The sequence below is a fragment of the Mesoplodon bidens genome (assembly GCF_964165515.1).
Source record: "Mesoplodon bidens genome assembly, chromosome: 11".
NCBI lineage: Eukaryota > Metazoa > Chordata > Mammalia > Artiodactyla > Ziphiidae > Mesoplodon > Mesoplodon bidens.
Genome location: NC_138167.1, coordinates 63485264 through 63506623, shown reverse-complemented (window position 1 = coordinate 63506623; position 21360 = coordinate 63485264). Strand labels below are relative to the sequence as shown.

The 21360-nt window shown below is 60.2% G+C and overlaps 1 protein-coding gene across 3 annotated transcripts; it reads right to left on the bottom strand.

Annotated features, from left to right (window-relative positions):
* Nucleotides 1-740: 740 nt before the first annotated feature.
* Nucleotides 741-19113, bottom strand: TTLL12 (tubulin tyrosine ligase like 12). 3 transcript variants are annotated; one of them, XM_081249725.1, is made up of 14 exons: nt 18851-19113; nt 14980-15152; nt 12625-12847; nt 11687-11846; nt 11474-11607; nt 8545-8621; nt 7136-7252; nt 6855-7049; nt 6397-6508; nt 5499-5650; nt 5071-5152; nt 3397-3465; nt 2665-2803; nt 741-2213 (listed from the first exon to the last, which is right to left on the bottom strand). In XM_081249725.1, the coding sequence occupies exons 1-14, from the start codon at nt 19058-19060 to the stop codon at nt 2062-2064; spliced, it is 1995 nt and encodes a 664-aa protein (XP_081105851.1). In that variant the 5' UTR covers nt 19061-19113; the 3' UTR covers nt 741-2061. The 3 variants fall into 3 exon arrangements, 2 of the variants coding, with proteins under 2 accessions (XP_081105851.1, XP_081105852.1); XM_081249726.1 differs by having other exon boundaries at nt 12649-12847; XR_014017106.1 differs by lacking the exons at nt 741-2213; nt 2665-2803 and adding an exon at nt 3940-4084 and having other exon boundaries at nt 3404-3465.
* Between the last annotated feature and the right edge of the window lie 2247 nt (nt 19114-21360).

Here is a 21360-nt window from a genome sequence, read left to right as displayed (position 1 = left end):
TGGGCAGAGTCTCCTATCATCCCCACCCCCAGGATGAGGAATCAAGCAGGAAGGAATTCCATCCCCGAGGCCCCCAGGTGTAAGCACGGAGCCAGGATTCAGGGCTCACAGGGGGACCAAGGCTCCTGGGTGTTGGTCATGATGCAGAGATGGGCCTCAGCTCCACATCTGTCCCTACCGCAACCCACTCTGAAATGGAACCGGTGCTAGGAAACCAAGCTTTGGGTCAGAACTATTGCTTATTTATACCCTCAAATTCATGCCGAAACCCTAACCCCCAGTGTGCTGGTTAGTTGGTGGGGCTTTTGGGAAGTGAGTGATTAGGTGATGAGGGTGGGGCCCCCACGTATGGGATTAATGCCCTCTTAAAAGAGGCCCCAGAAAGCTCCCTCGCTCCTCCCACCTCACGAGGACACAGTGAGAATACAGCCGATTATGAACCAGGGAGAGCGTCCCACCTCAGGCAGCAAATCTGCCACCCCTGTGACTTTAGGACATCCCAGCCTCCAGAACAGCGAGAAAGAGACCTCCGTTGTTTGAATCACCCAGTTTATGATATTTTGTTATAGCAGCCCAAACAAAGACAGGGACTTGGAGGCCTAAATACTATCCCATTTCTTCTGTTTCTCAAAGCATACATCTTGATATTTTGGTTTTCTTTGACAATGAGCAGGGAAAACAACTGATACACCATGCAGGCCTGTGGTTCCAGGGCCCCCAAAGAGAAAGGGAGGCAAAAGTAGAGAAGGCATACTTTATTGCGGTACAAATCAAGTCCAGGAGGGGACAGGACGCAGCAGCTCTCCCACGGAGAAAACCAGAGATGAGGTGTCCTGCCCTCTAAACCTCTACTTGGCTGGAGGAAAGGGTGTTTCCCCAGAACACAGGCTGAACTTCTGGTTAGCAGAGACAGTTAGCAGAGACAGACACAACCCAAAAGACATGGAAGTAGGAGGCGCAGTCAAGTCCAGTTTTGCTACAAGGATCACTCTTGGCTTCAGAATGAAACAAGCACCTCCCAACACGCATGCATGCACGCGCACACACACAAGACACGCACGTGCACACACACGCACACGTGTACACACACATGAAAGCTCTGCAGGCAGCTCCTCCACAAAAGTCAGACCCGCCGTCTGGTTAGCTGGACTAGGTACACTGTGGCAACACAAACTACCCTGAAAACTGACTCAAAATTTCAGAAACAAAATTAGGAAAGAACGAAAATTTTGTATTTTCTTCCCATAAATGAAAAAGTTACAAAACCCCCACATTCTGACTCTAGCTGGTGGAAGATGGCATTCTCCCTGGAAGCATCTTTCTCAGCCACCCACGGCCTGGTGCTCTGCTGCCCACACCTGTCCCCGAGTCCCCTCACTGGAGCGTCCCAGCCAACCTCAGGCGAGGCTGGAAACACTGCAGTGCCCAGCGGGCGGGGAGGTGCTGGTGCCACATCTGGCCCTTCCCACGGGGCCAAATGGAAAGGCAACGGCAACCAAAGGCAGTGGCTGTCCTGCCCCGGAGCCTCGAGGGAGGTTGCTGGTGAAGGGGGGAGAAGGCTGGGTCTGAGAAGCAGGCTCCTAGGGGGACCTGGGGACGCCTGTCACAGGACCTGGGGCGGAGCGTGGGAAGCAGCCAGTCTGGGCGTGTTAACCGCTGGCCTCCCATGGGCGCTCCTAGGGAAGCTCGTTTCTGAGAACAGCGCATCGTGCTCCCCAGACCCCTTTCACTAACGCCCTCTGGAAGCACAGCACCCCAGGAAGCAAACTCTCCGGAATAAAGCCCTTGGCTGAGCTGAGACTCATCACCGCACAGACACAGACGGCAGTGAGGGGGGTATGAGCAGGGGCCTAGCGCTCAGCCCCGGGGGCAGCACGGCTGGCCCTGCTCCTGACCGACGGGGGAGGGGCCCCGAGCCGCCAGGGTGTGAGGCTGGGGCCACGGCTCACAGGGTGGGGGGAGGAGGAGAGGGGGTGGGGGGCGGGAGCACGGTGCAGAAGCAGCTCCGGGAACCGAGGCTGCGATCCGCCCACGAGCACCCACAGAAGGGCCCGCGGGCGCCTAGACAAGGCGGGTGACGGGGCAGCGGTCAGGCTCATCCAGGTACAAGGTGCTGAAGACGTCGTTGAAGAAGGCCGGGTGGTACCTGCAGGCCCGCTCGCAGTCTGGGTTGAAGTTCACCTCTAGGAGCTGTGGCTGCATCACTCGCTTCCCTGATGTGCAAAAGCACGGGCATCACACTCCCAGGAGGTGGGCTGGGGGCCCCACCCTGAAGCCTGCTTGTCCAGGGGGAAGCCCGGAGCCACCTGCAGCCCCAGGAGCGACACGAGCCGCATCCCGGGGACTCTGGAAGGCAGGCGCGCGGCCAGGGCTGCTGCTCCCCCTGCCTTTCACGTGGGGCCCCTCCCCTTGTGAGCTCCCTCCCGACACCACTGCCGCCCACTTGCCTTTCCTGCTCGTGCTCTGCCCTGCAGAGCGTGGTGCCGAAAGGTGGGCCTCCCCTGACCCAGATCTCAGGCTAATTCGAGGCAAGTACTGACCATGGCGAGGGAGCAGTGACACCCTCCCTCTGTCCCCGTGTGGGCTGGGTGGGGAGGGCTGAATGACCACCTTTGGGTAAGCGGGGAGGGCACTTTGGATTACGGGGCAGGGGAGCCCCCTCACCATCTGGACGGCTGTCCCACTTCAGCATGAGGTCGACGGCATACATGGCCCGGGACGAGGGGTAGTCGCAGAGGCCCAGTGGGGGCGGCTTGGCACACGCCACCTGGAACAGCTCCGTGAAGGCCTGGAAGATTTCGGCCTGGGGGCCGGGGGAGACAGGGTCAGGGGCCCGCATGGCTGACGCTGGGCCCAGCCCTTCAGGGCAGCCTCTCCATATGGGGTTCACAGCCCCTTCCTGAGCCCTGGTCCCCAAACGGCCAAGTCACCTCCTCCAACATCCTTTGTGACTCCAGACCTGGCCACAGCCACCTGTGCCCTGCTCCCTCACTCCTGGCATCCATCTCCTGCAGAGCTGCCTGGGTCCCTCGCCTTGGAGCCCACGGCCCCTTCTGCACCGAGCAGCTCCTGAAATGCTTCCTCCAGCAAGTGGTAGCCAGCTTGTGTCTCTAAGCACGTCCCCGTGTACCCTCAGGTGTGCAATTCCTGGCACATACAGAGCCCTTTGCCGTCTGGCTGTCCCAAGGGTGTCCTGAATGCCTCACCAGGCCCCCTCCAAGGAACCCTCACAACACCCTACCCGGGCCAGAGGGGAGGAGGGGTCTCAGCCCACACCGGCTCCCGCACCAGCCCTGGTGGGAGGAGCAGGACCACCCAGAGGAGGCAAAGGCCCCCACCTGCCTGCCGCCGACCCACGAGGCAAGCCCTGGCCCCTCCAGCTCTGCCAGGACTCACCTGGACGCTCTTCCAGGGAAATTCTGGGTACTGCTTCTCAAACTCTGGGACAAACTCATCGCAGTGCATCTGCAACAGACACAGGGCCCGTCGAGCTCTGCCCGGGGCCTCCTCTGGGCAGGGGCGGGGGAGGCCTGGCCTGCCCCGCTTTCACGTGGAGCCCTGATACTCGCCGGGGCCCCAGGTTGGCGCCAGCAGCCTCTCCAGCTCCACCCCCGCAGGGCACAAATGGGAGGCAGGACACGGGGTCTGAGCTCTGGACACATTCACTTCTCGGAGTCTCAGTGTCTCCATCTGTAAAACGGGACAACGCTCCCCGCCCAGCAAACCCACTTTGCACAGTTGCTGTTGAGGCTCCAGTGAGGCACTGAACGTTGGGAGGCCCGGGCCAACGTGTCACCACGTCCCTCTCACGATGGTCACTGGACGCAGAGCTCGGACCCAAGTCTGCAGGGCCCAGGCCTGAGCTCACTGCCCGGCCCCAGCTCAAAGTGCCTGAGGACAGCAAGGGCTCCTCAGGCCAAGAAGTCACCCAAAACACACCTGAGCAAGCTGGCCGTCAGCTCAGGTTTCTCCCAGAGAGGACCAGGACGGGCTCCCTATGGAAGCCCAACGTTCTCGCCCTGCTGGACACACATCCCCACACGCGGGGGCTTCAGAGGAAACGTGACCCTCGGGACGACACCTGCTATGTAGAGGAAAGGCACTCAGGTCCTCAGAGACAACCTCAGCAACATCCCGGGACCCCGGCTCGGGCTCGGGCTCCTAGGGACCAGCTGTCAACACAGCCCAGGACAGAGGAGGAAGGACCAGCAGCGGCCCTGCCGGCCGTGCACATGGCCTGGCCACTCGGACGGCGCAGCGCCCCCTAGAGGACTCCTCAGATATGGCACATAGAGAGCTCGGGGTGGCACATTTACTAAGAAATCACCACGCACCTTGGAAACACAATCCCCACATTCAGGAGTGGTTGCTTCGAGGGAGGCGGGGACCAGAAGGCCACCTTCAGGCCTTGTATGGAGCAGGGCGGGAGAGTGCCTGTGCCCTACTTCCTGTCTGCCCCAAACAGCCATAACCAACCTGCTGGTCCAAGAGGACTTTGTGGACCACACGTCGGGGGGCCTATTTCTCCTTCCCTTCTGCCTCCACCCAGAGCCGGCCTCTGCCTCTGCCCAGGCTGTGCCTCCCCTACCTGTCCCAGGTGCACCACTGGCCAGCTGGGGGATCATGCCCTCACCTCGAAAGGAGCTGTGCTGACGCCCTTTGCTTGAGGTGCCCGGAGAGCACGGGGAAGACAGAGGGCCCAGGGTCCAGGCAGGGTCACAGGCCAGCAGAGCCGCCCGCCCTGGGGGCCGTGGGACATGAACCTGTGTGCCTCCCCACCCCTACCCGTCCTCATGCTCAGCGGGTCCCGAACAGAAGGTGGCCTGCGCTTCCCGGCTGAGACCCTGCTCTGCTCAGACTTGCCAGGGGACCGGGAAGCCTCAGGGGCCCCCTCAACCCAAGCAAATGCCCCTCAGAGCTGTGGGGGCAGCTGTGGGAGGGGACGCAGGTACCAGAAGGCAGCTCCCCTGACCGTGACGCAAGCTGCCCGGAAGACAAGCTGATGGGTGTCGGGTCCCGTCTGTGCCAGCCTCCACAGGAACCCCTCCCCAGGCCACGCCAGGCCCCTACCTGCTTCAGCACCAATTCTGGGTCGTAGTTCATGACGGTGAAATGCTTCTCGTAGTCGTCCAGGTCGTTGAGTGCGAAGGGCCTGCAGGATGAGCGGACAGACGCTCGAGTGGGTCCCGGGCACGGTGCCGGTTCCCCCGAGAGTGGGGCGGTCCTACACTGCCCCCACCCCCCCCGGCCAAGGGCTAACCACGAAGACCCCCACTAGGCCGGTAAACATCGTCGTGGTTTGAGGGGACAGCTGCCTGTTCCACGAGGTGGTGGTGACACAGGCAGGGTGAGAATTACAGCCGTTTAACAGAAACGGGCTCAGCGGGGTCCCTGCTGGGTGCTTGGTGGTAAAGGAGCCCCGTGCAGGCGTTCTCATCCCGAGTAAAAGAGGGGCCCTGTCGCCCAGCCCCCAGCCCCAGCCCAGTCTCCCCAGTTACCGGTTGGAGAACCGCAGCCAGAACACGTCATAGACAAACAACGTCAGGGGCTTCACCGACCGCAGGAGCACGATGTAGCGGATGTCGAACTTGACCCTCCCCACATCTTCTCGAAGGAACAAGACGGGACTTTCAATGTATTTGGACACAACCTGAGGACACAGATGCAGGCTCACAGGTGGCTTGTCGTACCCGGGCCAGGACAGAGCACCCCGACCTCCCCAGCTGTGGCTCCCACTCGTGGGACGCCCAAGTGCTGTCACCGCATCTGGAGGAACACTCACGCCCGAGCCCACCTCCCGTCCCGGTGCCATGAAGGGACCTGCTCCCTGCACTCCGCGTCTCCCTGTCTTTTCAAACCTGTGTCTTAGCTGCAACGAGCTCTTTATCTTCATCTTTAATTGAACGAAAAGATGCCACCAGTTTTTAGCTTTGACAACTGGATACAGATTCTCAGCCATAAATCCACCAACTCCCCACCCCACCACTGGAAACCTTCACGAGGGCCATCGCGGTGGCATTTTCCCTCGGGCCTCTGTCCAGGTGCACAACCTTGTGCCCTTCAGTTCCCCCACTGATGGGCCCTGTGCCACTACAGCGCTTTCATCCAGGGCCCCGCGGGGCTCCCCGGCCTGGCCACCTCCCTCCTGCCAGGTGGTCCTGTGAGAGGCACGGTGCGTGTGGGGATGCAGGTCAGACACACCCAGGGGGACTCCTTCCTCTCACCCGACTGTCACACAGCCCCTCTCCGCCGCTGGCAAGGGCAGGGGAAGGAGTGGGGGTGGTGGCTTTGGAGACTCCTGTGAGCTGAAGAATGCTGACGCCGGGACCTACCCACAAAGGCCCTCGCAGAGCCTCCCGCGGCCCCGCCCCCCCTCCCAGCACCCCAGGGCCCCACCTTGGGGGAGCTCTCGCGCTGCCGGATGATGCTGTGCAGGCTCTTGGTGATGTGGGTGTCCAGGCTGCGGGCCAGATTCCAGGGCTTGCAGATCCAGTGGTTGTCCTCACCCCTGGGAGTAGAGGGGACTACCAGGCTGTGCCCTGGGCCCACCCTCCCGGGCACTGTGTCCCCAGTACTGTGGCAGCAGAGGAGGGGTTGAGGGAGGGGTCCTACAGGAGACCTTAGGGGCTGGGCCTCGGGAGTGAGGAGCCTGACGGGGCCAAGGGAGCTGCCTTCCGGGAAGAAGGGCCGCCGAGCAGCAGCACACCGAGAGCCTGCAGCTCCCGGTACAGTGGCTGCCGCAAGGCAGGCGCTCAGCCACGGGGCGGGCCAGGCGGGGTGGCGGGGCCCACGGGAGCCTGATGGGCATAGGGTCTCGGCCGCCGCGGCTCTGGGGGGCGGGCGGGGGTCCTCACCGCCTCTCCCGCTGCTGGAAGTAGCTGACGAACTGGGGCAGCTCGGTGCGCAGGTTGAAGGTGCGGGGCAGCCAGGCCGGGCCCTCGGGGCCGCCGGCCCGGCGCGCGATGGAGGCCAGGCAGTCCTTCACCGTCAGCAGGTTCTCGCAGGGGAACTGGTTCAGCAGCACGCTGGGCCTCTCCCGGCTCAGCCTTCTGCGGGGCCCAGGCAGGCGCCACTGGTCAGCGGGGGCGGGGGCCGCGGGGGGCGGCGGCGGGGGCCGGGCTGGGAGGCGCCTCACCTGTAGTCCTTGAAGTGCGAGAACTGGTAGAGGATGTGGGCGTCCGCCTCGCTCTGGGTGAAGGTGAAGCGCGGGTGGCTGAGGTGGCCAAGCACCTGCTGGACGTCTGTGTAGACCCTGCGGGGGGCGGGGTGGGCGGGGCGGGCGGAGGTCGGCGGCCGGGCTCTGCCCCACGGCCTCCGCTTGTCCGACCAGCGACGGGGCCACTCGGACCCCGGCGAACCTGGACCCCCCACGTGTGAGATGGCACCACAGGGCCACCTCACGCTCCTCCCGAGGACGGACCAGGAGAACCCGAGCATTTCATCAGGCATGGGCTCCCTCCTCTCACGTGGAGACGGGACGGGTCCATGCGCTGGGACCTCTGCCCTCAGAGAAGGGAGCTGGCGCCCCGGGGGCCTGCAGGTGAGTGTGCAGGTGAGCGTGTGGCTGAGACACGCGCCTCCGATAAGGCCTCATTCTACACCGGCGCCCGCCGGGCCGGGCCCAGCCCCAGGCAGAGGAGAGGACAGGGCCTGGGAGCCTGTCTGCCGGGGGTGGGGGGTGGTGGATGCAGCCACACTGTGGAGTGTGAAGGCGGGAGGGAGGCCTGGCCCTGGACGGCGATCCAGGGAGGAAGAGAGGGGAGGAGCTGGCTGCTCGAGCGGGGCCGGCGCGGGGCGCTTAGTCCATGGCTGGGGTGCAGAGTACAGCTGTGGGGAGGGGGCGAGGCAACGGGGGCCTCCGTGCAGCCTCCGACCTGAGGGGCTGGAGGGATGCTGGGCGGTGAACTCAGGTAAGGGGAGGAGGGCCGGGCCGAGGGCCAGTGGGAGGAGACCCCCGGAACCTGGGGGAAGGGGCCAGTGGAGCATGGTGTCCGTTCCGGCTGGAGCAAGTGTGGGCTGCCAGAGGGAGGGCCTCCCCCTGGAAACAGAGGCCAACCTGCCCCTGGCTGACCTGGGACCCGCCGCCGAGCCAGCTGGACGCCTGGTGGGCGTCACCCAGGACTTCCACTTCCTCACCCGTAAAAGGGAGCATCTGCTTCCACCCCGGGTCCAGCCTGGGCTTGCTGGCCTGCCCGGACTTACGTTAAGCTGCCAGCCCACACCTGCAGACACCTGGGAGCGGCCCCCAAGCCAATCTGGGTGGCTCTCCTGGGTGCCCAGCACCGTCACTGTCGGCACTGGCTCCCCGCTTCCAGAGGCCGCGCGCACCCCAGCTTGCCCTCACTTCTCGGGCGCTCTCTCTGTGAGCCTGAGACCCCGCCCGTGGTGTTTCTGTCACTGCTGTGCTGCCAGGGGGCAGGGGACTTACTGAGGCCGCCCTGTACTGAGCACTGTTCCAGGAGTCATGGGGACTGTGAGGCGTATGTGAGGAAAGGGACTGACGCAAAGGCTCAGCACAGGCTGGGGGCAGGGTGGGCTACGTACTTGAAGACGTGGTCGCGGGGATATACCGCTGGCTTGATGGCCAGTGGCAGCTTCTCCTTGTTTTCCTCCAAAATGGCCTAGAAGGAAAACACTGGAGGTAGAAACAGACCTTCAAAGAAAGGAGCACACGCCTCCCCATCCTGTACATCAGGGTTTGGGGATCCCAGGGGGCACACCTGGACCTCAGGTAGAGCCCTTTGCAGGCACCGCAGCGCCCAGAGCCCTCTGACTACCCCCATCCCGGGATTCCGGGGCTCAAGGCCCCTCAGGTGCCAGCCTGTTTTGTATCAAAAGAACAACGTAAACATTGCTCTAAACCTGCTCATTGTCCTAAATGCTTCCTCCAAGTCACAAGCAGCCCAGAAGGTGCCCAGCCTGTCCTGGGAGAGGGCTACCTGGTCCTCGGGGAGCCCCCAAAAGCTGCTCTAAGCTTAAGCGGTGTGATGGTTTAAACCATGTCCATAGGGACTTCCCAGGTGGTCCAGCGGTGAAGACTCCATGCTCCCAGTGTAGGGGGCCTGGGTTTGATCCCTGGTCAGGGAACTAGATCCCACATGCCGCAACCAAAAGCCCGCATGCTGCAACTGAAAAGATCCCACACATGGCCACAAAGATCCCATGTGCTGCAACTAACACCCAGCGCAACCAAATAAATAAATAAATAAAATAAAATAAAACATGTCCATAAACTCTTCCACATTCCTTTTGAAAGGCAGAGTTCATTCATCTCCCCTTGAGCGTGGGCTAGGCTGAATGAGTTGTTTATAACAAATAGAAAGAAGTGGAACAACAGTTTGCTATTTCACGAAAGGCCCTGCAGTCTCCTCCCCGCCTTCTCTCAGATCACTTCCTCCGAGAGAAGTCAGTCACCATGTCCCGAGGACGCTCAAGCAGCCCTGCGGAGAAGCCCACGGCTGGGGAGGAACTGAGGCCTCCTGCCCACAGCCAGCGCCACCTTGCCAGGCGTGTGAGTGTGCCACGTGGGAGCCGGTCCTCAGCCCCATCAAGCCTCAGACGACAGCCTGACTGCACTCACGAGAGACCCTGGGCCAGAAGCACCCAGCCGGGCTGCTCCCCATCTCTCTACAGAAAGCGAGAGATAATGAATGTCTGCTGTCTTGAGCTGCTATGTTTTGGAATAAATTGTTACCTGGCGCTAGCTAACTAATACATGCAACCCCAGGGCCCAGGGCACAGGCCTGATCCAGATGGGTCAAATGGGGAAAAACCACCAGAACGTTTTAGAAAACCAGTGTCTGGACTCTTTTTCTCCTCTTCCTGGCCAGTGGAGGGCATCCTCCTCAACCCCCCACAAATGCTAATTTCAATTCACGTTCCTTTAACAACCTCAAGATCAGGAAGTCTTTGTTCCTAAGCCATTCTTAAACCTCCCCGCTTCGCATTCACTGACTTGTTCAAGTGTTTAAGCACCTACTAGGTGCAGGCACTCTATGAGGCTCTGAAACACACCTCTGAATTGAGAAGGGTGATCCCTGAGTTTTTGACAGGATCAGTTCAATTACCATTGGCTTAGGTTAAATTCATAGGGAAAAGTGCCAACAGGGCCACTGTGTCAGCCCAGCCCTCCCAGTCAGCAGCATCACAGAACAGCTAACGCCACACACGCTTCCCCCTCTAATGCGAGTTAACTAGTTTACTCCTTTGCACAATCCTCTGGGGCATTCAGTGAGCACGTGATGTGCTCATGGGAGCAGGGAAACTTCAACATGTGGGGCAAGGCTGAAGCCTCTGCCCACAAGTTACCGGGACCCCTTGGTTTTGGACTCCCGCTCTTCCAGCAGCTGTGTGGCCTTCGGCAAGTTACTTAACCTCTCTGTGCCTCAGTTTCCTCCTCAGTAAAATGAGGATAAAAATAGGTCCAGGGCTTCCCTGGTGGCGCAGCAGTTGGGAGTCCGCCTGCGATGCAGGGGACGGGGGTTCGTGCCCCGGTCCAGGAGGATCCCACGTGCCGCGGAGCGGCTGGGCCCGTGAGCCATGGCCGCTGAGTCTGCGCGTCCAGAGCCTGTGCTCTGCAACGGGAGAGGCCACAGCAGTGAGAGGCCCGCGTACCGCAAAAAAAAAAAAAAAAGAAGTAAGGTGTGTATAACCTTACCAAAAAAAAAAATAGGTCCAGATGTCCTAATGTAAGGATTACAGCACAACATGCCCATAAAGTGCTAAGCAGAGGCCTGTGCATCTCTTGGTTTCCAACTGGGACCAGCTGACGGGAAGCAGTGGCAGATCAGAGGGCAGGGGAGGAGGAGAGAGGGGCAGGGTGTTAATTCCTGCTCAGCCCTGCCTGGTTCTGTTCCCACAGGCTCTACTTGCTGCCCTACCCCAGGCTGCACCACCCTGGCTCCCTAACCTGGCCTGCCTCACGGACTGGGCCCTGCACTAACTCACCACCAGCCAGGCACTTGTGAGTGGTCCCTGGTGGGACCCAGACCACGAACTGGAGCACTGCTGTCATCCCCAGCAAGGACACCCATGACGACCACTTGTTGGGGGCCTACTGTGAGCCAGAAGACATCCCATGCTGTGTCTGAACATAGTGTCCTCACATCCCTGGTGAGGGGGGTGTCAAGAAATGGAGAAATGGTACGGAGCTGGGATTCACAGCCGAGCCACAGAGCGCCCACTGCCCCCACACCCCAGCCCCTGAAAACAGGGAACAGCCGCACTGACCTCCAGTCCACCAGCTCTACCCAGACCCCGGGGTCTAGGCTCCAGGCTGGCGCCAAGCTGTGTGGCCCCAGGCAGCTCACGTCTGCTCCCTGAGCTCTGAGCCCCTTGTCTCTCAGACACCCGTAAACTCTCCTCTCCCCACCATGGCAGCCAGCTGGTGCTCAGCAACATTTGGTGACTGGGTGAAGAAAGCTCCAGGAGCCACCAGGCAAACAGGCCCAGGGGTCGGGGCTGGAGGCCACACCTGGTAGTGCTCGTCGGCTGGCTCGGGCGTGGAGGAGCTGAGGTCCAGCAGGTCGGCGGGGGCCCAGGGCAGCAGCACACACCTCCGGATCAGAGGGTCGGCCTCTCCGTAGGCAAAGTCCCGGGTCACCTCCTCTGCACCAGGACACACGGGCAGTCAGGGGGTGGCAGAAAAGCACCAGCCCTTCCTTGGGGTGGGCGGGCTTTGACTTACCGCCCGTGTCCAGGTCCCTCAGGGGCCACAGCAGCGTGTAGGCCACCCGCTGGGGCATGTAGAAGAAGGGCGCGGTGGCGAAGCTGGGCACGTCTGCGTGCTGGATGCGCGAGCCAAACTCGTCCATGATGTACCACACCGGCACCTTCTCCTCGGCCGTCTGCGGGCAGAGCACACGCCACCCTCGCCCACTGCTCCGCCTCCCCGCCCCAAACACCTACCACCGGCCCGTCTATGCCCAACTCTCTGAGCCTGGAGCACCCACCACACACGCCTTCAGTCCCTTGAACCCGTGGCCTCTGGGCCGGCGGCCCTGCCCTGGCAGACAAGGACAACAGGCCAGCGGGCTGCCGTGTGCTCACGTGTGTGGCAAAGGTGTACGGAAAGAATGCATTTAGCCTAGTAGCTACATGGATGTGTTTGGTTCTGTGTGCAGGTGGAGGAGCGGGGAGACTTCTGAGTTCAGGGAAGGCTTCCTGGAGGAGGCAACAGCTGAGATCAGCAGAAGCAACTTTTGCCTTTTCCCGGACCGGAGGTGGTGAGGGGCTGGAACGTAAGGGTGGGTCTGGGGAGGCTGGAGAGGCGGGTGGTGATGTAAGCCCAAGGACATGCTGAAGGGACTCAGCTCCACTCCCGAAAGCAGCAGGGTATCACTAAGGGCTTTTAGGAGGGTGACGGAACCACAAGAGGCCGGGAGAGAGGCAGCCAGGTCACTGGGGTCTGGGAGAGGGTCATGTACTGTGAGCGCAAAGGCTGCGTGGACACCTGGGTCCCGGCACCGGCTGGCCCAAGGCAAAGAGTAACAGGCCCGTGACAGAGCCACGGGGAACCAGGGTAGTTTCCACTGGCCACAGAAGATGAGTCTGCTCACTTGCGGGGTAAAAGGACGCCTCCCGCTAGCCCTGACGGCACAGGGCAGCGAAGGCCTGCCTGCCTACCCTGGGGCCCGGCTGCCCGCTCACCCCGTGGCCCAGCTGGTAGGTCTGGTTGAACTTCCACATCTCCTCCAGCACCAGGTCCACGGCCTCGATGCTGGGCAGCTCGCCGTGGAACTCGACGCCCATCAGGTTGGCCATGCGGTGCAGCAGCCCGGGCACCTGCTGCAGCTGCTGGCGGGCGTGCGCCATGCGGCATGTCCAGGCGTGGTCGATAAGGAAGATGCTGTGGGCACAGGCTACAGGTGAGCGCAAGGCTACCACGCAGGCAGGGCAAGAAGGGAGGGTGGAAAGAGGGCCAGCAGGCGGGATCCGCCTGAGGAAGAGGCTGGGCTGAGGCCTGGATGCCGCACCGGGCCTGGGTGGGGATCCTGGCTCTGCCGACCACCCGCTGTGCGGGCCTGGGACAGTTCCTCTCCCTTTTCCAGTTTCTAAAACAGGGCAACACGGTCCCTATCCCCTATCACCGGAATGACGTGAGCATCAAATGAGACAAAACAGCATGCTGACCGTACACTGAATCCTCATGTATTCAGTGATTACTACAGCGATCACCGCGACAGTTAACTGTCCTCAACTGGATTTGGAACTGCTGGAGGGCAGGCTCACGCCCCCCAACCTTGCTACCTGCAGGCAGACACGCAAAGGAGCCCCACTCAGAGCTCACTCGTGCTTGCCCGGGACTTCTGGGCACTTCTTGGGAAGCGCCAGGGATTTCTGCGGGAGAGGCTTCAAGTCCCCACGTGCACGGACACTTGCAGTCCACACAGTCCGCTCTCTCTGCAGGAGCCCGGTGGGCCAGCTGCACAGCTCTCACACCAGCGTGGTGGAGGGTAGGGTGTCCCCACTGCAGGCCCAAGGACATGACTGCTCCCAGCCCACAGGTCAGGCTGCCCGGACACCATCCAAGCCCTGCTGGACTCGGAGGCTCTGAACGCACGGGGTTCTGCCTGCTGGGGAAGCAGCCCTGGCCCGGCCCCCTGCTAACATGGAAGGAACAGCCACCGCTCCAGTTCTTAGGTTAGGGGGCAAGCTCAGCAGTAGTTATTTTACTGCACTTATATTATTTTTTGTTCGCATATCCTGAAACAAATGATTTATTCCTGTCCTCATGCGTAGAGTTTATGGCCATGTGAGACATGGCACAGAGCCAGGCCTTCAAAGTGGAGCATCTGGGGGTGACCTGGGCAGATGCACACAATGGCTGCTGGACATGGTGGGGGCGGGGGAGGATGGAGGCTGGGGCCTGGCCGTTGGGGCGGGGTGGGGCGGACTCACGGAGGTCTGGAGGGAAGGAAGGCCCAGGAGCAGGAAGGACAGCGGAGCCGGGCTCCAGCCCAGACGCCAGCCCCATCCCTCCCCAAACCTGCCTGGCGGTGTGCGTGGAGGGGGCAGAGGCCAGGAGCTGCTCGAGGTGGCTGCTGGGCCTGAGCCCCACGGCTGGCACAGGCGGCAGCAAAGCAGGCGCCTGCATGGGTCTGCTGTACTGAACTTAACGAGACAGGGGAGACTGCAAGTTTCTGAGTCGGAGGGCATGGGAGTGGAGGACCTTGGCTGCTGTCATGACCCGTGGGGGCCCTCCCACCCCACCAGGGGCTGGTGAAGGAGCCAGACTTCCTGGAGGAGCTACGGTCACAGGGGCCCGGAAACCCCCAGAGGCCATCAAGTTTCTCCCTCGGGGTTCCGGCAAAGTTGGGCAGAGGGGCCTGTGGGCCTCTCCTGGCGGAGGACAGCCCCTCTTGGCCCCTGGGAGGCAGGAAGCTTGGGGGCCAGTCTCGGCTCTAGCCTTTCTACCCTGTGGCCTCATGCCAGGCCCAGGCCCACTCCCAGCCTCGGCGCCCTCACGCGAGGAATCAAGCAGGCCACACTCCTCACGTGCCGGGGTGTAAAGCCCAGGGCTCCACCCAGAGACTGAGATTCAGCAGGACCGGGGCCGGGGGGTAGGCCCGGGGTCCCTGGACAAGCCCGGGCTCACGAGTTAGGGCTGCCCTGGGGTCGACACCACGATCTTAACCAGCTGTGTGACCCTAGGCAAGTCCTTCCCCATTGTTTCCTCACTGGCAAAACAGGAACTTGTCACACCTCCATGGAGGGACCGCTGGGACAGTTAAGAGGCGTGTGGGGGGGACGCTGCTCCCAGGACAGCATGAAACACGACTAACGCAGGAGTGTCGCCAGCGTCGGGGCTGACAGGACCTTGTCTCAGGGCTAAGGCGCCAGCGCCTGGCACCCAGGAGCACGCGTGCTTGCGATGACAGCTTCTCCCTAGTGGCAACAGCCTTGGTGACACCTTTCTAAAAGGGAGCCCGGCCCTGACAGCCACGGTGCGGACGAAAGGCGCCGGCCTATGGCTCCTACCTGTTGGGGTCAGCCGCCTGAAGCCCATTCTCGTTGGTCACAATGACCTTGTAGCAGAGCTCGCCGCCTGGGTTGGGCTTCTTCCGTGCTTCCCGGGCCGCCTCGTCCTCACTCTCCTCCTCCTCCACTTCCTCCACTTGCATTATCCCGAACATCTCCCCAGCGTCGAAGACCTGGGGGCCACAGGAGGGGGTGTTGGCACGACACCTGACCCGTTCCTTCCGCCACACCCTGGCCCCGAGGACAAACTGAACCCCTAGGAGAAGCAGGACCTCTTTATTGCTCAGCTACCCATTTTACAGGTGGGGAGACGGGTTCCTCATCAGTGAGAATGAGGCCCTAACCTCCCCCACTATCGCTGGCGCTATCGTCCAAGGCCCCTCAGCCCGTGGGACCCAAGCTTGGAGGTGGGACTGCATGCATTTGTCCCATGATATCTAGTCTGGCCTCTTGCATTACAGGGAAAATGCGGCTCAAAAGCCAGAGAGGGTGGCTCCAGTCACACTGGAAATGACTGGAAGAGTGTGGATCCTGGCGGCTAGGGATTGCACCCCTACTTTGTTCTCACCAGCACCACCAACCCAACACCAGGGCAGCGGAGGTGACCCAGAAGGAAACAGGGGCCCAAGAGCCTCCTGACGCCACCACGCCAGCCCAGGTCTGCACAAACCATGGCCTGGGTCTAGTCTCCTGAGGTCCTGCGCCAGGATGGGACAGAAGGTAAGGGCCTTGGTCCTTGAGTTTCCCTGGCAAAGGGCAACTGCCAACCACATGCAGCTGGTGAAGGTGACGAGCCAGTCGGTCCCCATATAGCCACACTCATGTACCTGGTGTCTGCCACAAGTCGGCAAGGGGCCTTAGGGCAGATTCTGCAGCCAGGCTATGTGACCTTGAACAAGACACTGAACTACTCTGTGCCTCAGTTTCCCCATCCATACAATGGGAATACGAGAACCTACCTGAGGGGCTCGTTGGGAGGATTAAATGATTAACACATGTGAAGAGCTTAGAAGAAGCTAAGCTTGGCAAACCCTCTGTAAGCACTTGCTACCATCACGACACTTTTGAGACTAGTCTCTCACCTGGGAAGGGGGCATCATCCACCTTCCAGGAGAGCTGAGAGCGATACATCAATCAAACAGTACACAGAGTGTCCATGGCATATAGCAGGGACTCAGCAACGGCCAGCTGCCCCTAAAACCTTTCTCATGACTCTATTAAAAACAGAAGATAAACTCATCCCAGTCCTTGGAAATCAGCCATCTATTCAGGCACAAGCAGCTTGGGATGTGCTGGGCAGGACGGGCACTTGGGGCTGTGAGAATGAATCACTCATGACCTTGCCCAGAGTGGCAGAGGGGCCATCTGAGAGGACCAGGTAAGCGGTGCGGGGGCCTGGAGGGCCGGGTAAGACTTTACGGGGAAGCTGTCACCTGAGGTGAGCGGTGAAGGAAGGGGAAGATTTAAACGTGTGGCCATGCCGTGGTGGTGCAAGGACTCCAGGCAGAGAAGCTGGGGCGGGAAGGGCTGTGGAGCCGACCAGGTCCATCTGCAGGGGAGCTTGGGCACTTTTTGGGACAGCGCCTTTAACCACCCCCCCGAGCCCAGGGTGAAGCCACTACCTTCCCTCCAGTTTGGAGATGAGAAGAGAGCAGCTCAGAGGGACTCACACCTTGGGCTTCCACCCAGAACCCCATACCTCCAGCCCTCTACTCCCAAACCTGACAGGAGGGAGAGGACAGTACAGGGCCTGGCTTCTCCTAGCTGTGAAATGGGGGTGATCACCATCCCCTCACAGAGGGTCTGGAGGAGGCCCTAACGAGGTAAGGAAGGGGAATGGTTTTGCAGCTGGGAAGTTCCTGCAGACAGAAAAGAGCTGAAATTTACTGTAAAACACTCCCCATCCTTCCCAAGGCACCGGGGCCCCCGGCTTGTGGGGGGCTGGAGGGGCCCCATTCCTTGGTCAGCAGGTGTCTGTGGACCTCCCCCACACCTGGGCCCACAGCAGCAGGTTTGTCAGAACAATGGCTGCAGGTTTGGGTCTGGCAGTGGTGACTCACAGCTCTGCCCATAACCCATAAGGGCAAGGGAGGGTCATGGAAAAGTACTGGCTGTCCCTCAGCAGAGCAACAGTGGCCAGGCGGCCTGCAGATCTTGCGGCCAGGATGGAGGGGACATTACACTCTGGTGACTATGAGCTGGGCATGCCTCTCCACCCAATCCCCCACCAAGACCGTGGAAGTCGGAGCCATGTTTCCTGGTCCTCACTTTCCAGAGGGAGACTTGGACCCAGATGGGCAAGTGACTTGCCCAGGTGAGTTCACTGCCCGCAGAGGCTGGGGGCCGGAGCCAGGGTGTTTCCAGGGTGCTCCTTTCACCCAGTACACGAGGACCTTTTTATCCTAACAAACCGCTGGGGTCCCCTCCTGCCCAGCACAGGCCTAGGACTAGGGTAAGTGCTCAGGAAATGCTGGCGAATTGAAGGCAAGTCATAAGGGGGAAGGGAATTCACTGTTACAAAAAGTAGGTACCAATAATACTGCACCTTTTTTTTTATAGCAACTACTTGTGTTTTGGGCAGGAAGGTACCTGGTCCAACCCTGATTTTAGAGGCAGAGAGACTGGCTGAAAGGGTACAGTTTGTCCAGCAGCCTTTTCCTGGCTCCAGGGTCCCACCTCGCCACCTGCACTGCTCAGTCTGTCTCGGCCCAGGAGGCAGCCCCTGCAGGAGCCTGGTTCCAGCTCAGAAGGCCCCAACAGAGGGCCCGTGAACGTGCTCTGGCTTCAGCACGTGGGCAAACCACCAAAACCCAGGGCCCACCCCTCAGCCAGGACCCTGCGGAGGCCCTTTGGAGACACAGGCTAGAGCACAGGCCAGCAGAAAGGAGCCGACCCCACAAAAAGGGAGACCCTTGAAGCATCTGAGCTCTTTTCATTTTTGTTTAGATTGTCGCCACCTCCCACAGCCTGTCTTCGTTGATCTGCAAAATGAAGGTGACCGGGGCTCAAATCAAATGAAGAAACACGAAAGAACTCTATGACCTAAACAGTTAAAGCCACACAAACTCACTGGACGTCTGTTTTCCCTGAGGCAGGTAGTGGCTGAAAGCATGCTTCTAGTTCTGAAGTCTGACAGACCTTGGGAGTGTCACTTCCTCTTCCTGAGCCTGTTTTCTGCACTGTATAAAGTGGGGGTGATGAATCTTACCAACCCCCCAGGACTGCTCTGGGCTTGGAAGTGTGGAGGACGCAGCACAGGGCCTGGCACACAACGGGAGCCAAAGTTCATTTTAGTTCCAGTTCTCGCCGCGGCCCTGGCCCAGCCCCAGATGCTGGCAGGACCAGGGCCACAGGTACAGGCTCTGGCCGCCACTCCTAGGCCACAAACTGCCATGGAGGTAAAGTCTAAGTCGGTCGTTAAGGCATTCGTGGCTCTTCATCCTCAGACCACCGGCCGTTTTCCTTGCGTCGTCCATCAACGCCGCCCCCCAACTCTCCGCTGCGCGTCTCACAGAAGCCCGCCCCGCCCCGGAACGCGCTCGCTCTCCTCCCAGCCACCAACTCCCCCAGGCGCCCGCCCAACCTCCTCCGCACGCGTCCTCCAGGAGGCCCTCGGCCGCCCCACCCCAGCGGCTCTCGGCCAAGAGCCGGCCCGCAGACCACACCCTTCCTGGTAGAAGGGTCCTGAGCAACCCACCCCCGGCGCGCCCCGGGCTCGCGCTGACACGGACTGGAGGATGCGCGCCTCGAGGACCCGCATCCCAGCTTCCCTTGCACCTCTCAAAGGGAGCCCGGGTCGCTCAGGACGCGCCCTGCACCCCGGTTCTCCCCGCCCGGCGCCTCGCCCTCCTCGCGTCACCCCAGCCCGCACCTCGTGCTCCAGCTTGTGCAGGAGGCGGCCCCAGTACCGCTCGGGGACCCCAGACGCGCGCAGCGCCGGGCCGTGCAGCGCCGCGAACTTGGCCCGGGCCCGCGCGTCCTCCTCCGGGTCCGTGCCCAGCTCCGGGTCCGGCTCCGAGCTCGGCGCCGACTGCGGCGTCAAGACCCGGCTGCCGCGCTCCAGCCTCGCGTCGGCCTGCATGTCGCCTCCACCAGCGCCAGCACCAAGTCCAGCGCCGCCGCAGCCCGCGGGCCCGGCCCTCTCGACTCCGCCCGCCCGCCCCGCCCCGCCCCGCCCCGCCCCGCCCCGCCCTCCTCTGGGCGCCCCGCCCACCGCCGCCCGCAAGCCCGCCCACGCGCCTGGCCTCCAGGCTAGCCGAAGGCAGCCGGGGCTCAAAGCTGCAGCGCGGGACCCGGGGAGCCCAAAGGACGGGCCTTCCGAAGGGTACGCGCGCGCCACTGCGCGTGCGTGAGCGCGCGGGGGTGGTACGTTTGTGGCCTGGGGCGGCCGGCGTGTGCGCACGCGCGCCTGGTGGGGGCGGTGTTTTCTCTTTCAGCCCGCGGCTGCCCCGGGGGGTGCCGGGAGTGAGGCCTTCCATCCTCCACGCGGTCGGAAGCGGAAGGGACTCCAGCGAGTGCCTGAAGGGGAAACCGAGGCCCAGAGACACTGGTGTCCCGTATCGACCACCGGTGTCCCGCACCGACCACACCGACATCTTCCCAAGCTCAGAGTGCAGTTGCAGAATTTCAGAAATCATTCTTTGATCGTCCTAGTTGTTCAAGTTCTGTTGCTTCCATAGGGATGCGTTTTGTTATTTTCCTATTTGCAACTTCTCAGTAATTGTAATTTGCTGGAAAGCTCAAAGACGAAAGGTTTTTTTTGTGTGCTTCAGTTGCTGAATATTTTGATTAAAACTTATTTATTTATTTATTTTTGGCTGCATTGGGTCTTCGTTGCTGCACACGGGCTTTCTCTAGTTGTGGTGAGCTGCGGCTACTCTTCGTTGTGGTGCACAGGCTCTAGGCACGTGGGCGTCAGTAGTTGTGGCACGCAGGCTCAGTTATGGCTTGCAGGCTCTAGAGCGCAGGCTCAGTAGTTGTGGTGCACGGGCTTAGTTGCTCCATGGCATGTGGGAGCTTCCCAGACCAGGGCTCAAACCCATGTCCCCTGAATTGGTAGGCGGATTCTTAATGACTGTGCCACCAGGGAAGTCCTTGATTAAAACTTTTAAGCTGAATTTGAACAAAATGCACCAATGTAGAGGACTCGTTCAATGTGACTAGGACACTTAAGTTGTTATGCAAAAGCTGAAACTTCCAAACTCCAATTGATGATGATGAAATAAAATTCATATTTTATGGTGAGATAAGAAAAACTTAAACATAAAACTTTTATCTGCCTGTTTGGTCCTCCTCCCTGCCGCCCCCCCCCACCGCTTTTAAATTTATTTTTAAATTTTTTTACTTTTTTTTGCCCACGCCGCATGGCATGTGGGGTCTTAGTTCCCTGACCAGGGATTGATCCCCCACCTGCTGCATTGGAAGCACGGGGTCTTAACCACTGGACCAGTCCGGGAAGTCCCTTTCCCTGCCCGTTAGTGTATATTGTGCATCCACATTAACCCGACCTCCTTGGGAGATAACCTTCTTTCTTAATCTCATCAAGGATCATTAGTCCTTAGGAGATAACCTTCCTTCTTAATCTTAGAAGAGGCTGCCGTGACCCATGACCTACTACTTGTTTTGTACACGTAGATCTGGATTGTGTAAACTGTCGATAATATGTCATTTAACATATAGCCCTCTGTCTCAAAAACTTATATCCCTGTGCTTTGACCTCTAACAGGCAGGACAGTCCTTAGAGCTCTCTGAAAGACTGCCCAGGTTATAATCCTCAGTTTGGCTCAAATAAAATTTTTCATTTCTTTCTTAGATCGACTGATTAATTTTTTTCATTGACATGATGAAGAAACATGTTACTACCATGCTGAAGTGCTTTTTTTTTTTTTTTTTTTTTTGCTGTACGCGGGCCTCTCACTGTTGTGGCCTCTCCCGTTGCGGAGCACAGGCTCCGGACGCGCAGGCTCAGCGGCCATGGCTCACGGGCCCAGCCACTCTGCGGCATGTGGGATCTTCCCGGACCGGGGCACGAACCCGTGTCCCCTACATCGGCAGGCGGACTCCCAACCACTGCGCCACCAGGGAAGCCCTGAAGTGCTTTTTTTCTATTTAACATCAGCTTTGTCACGAAAATTCTTTAGTTCAGTTACTCTAACTGTGAAAAAATATTTGTAAATTTTTGACAACTATGATTTCTAATTCAATTTTGCAGCTTGTTTGGATGTAATTATTAACCACATCCAATTCCAGGTGTATTTCTGCTTCATGGGGTTCTTTTTTTTTTTAATGGCCGTGCAGCTCGGCACTCGGGATCTTAGTTCCCTGACGAGGGATTGAACCCAGGCCCTCAGCAGTGAAAGCACAGAGTCCTAACTACTGGAC

Bases quoted from the DNA above. Each gene is read 5' to 3' on its own strand.
- TTLL12 (XM_081249725.1), bottom strand. From the start codon at position 19,060: ATGCAGGCCGACGCGAGGCTGGAGCGCGGCAGCCGGGTCTTGACGCCG. The intron at 12,848-14,979 runs GTAGGAGCCATA...CTGTGCCCACAG, and splicing joins CAGGCGGCTGACCCCAACAG to CATCTTCCTTATCGACCACG. The intron at 3,466-5,070 runs GTAGGGGCCTGG...TGTCTGTTGCAG, and splicing joins CAGAATTGGTGCTGAAGCAG to ATGCACTGCGATGAGTTTGT.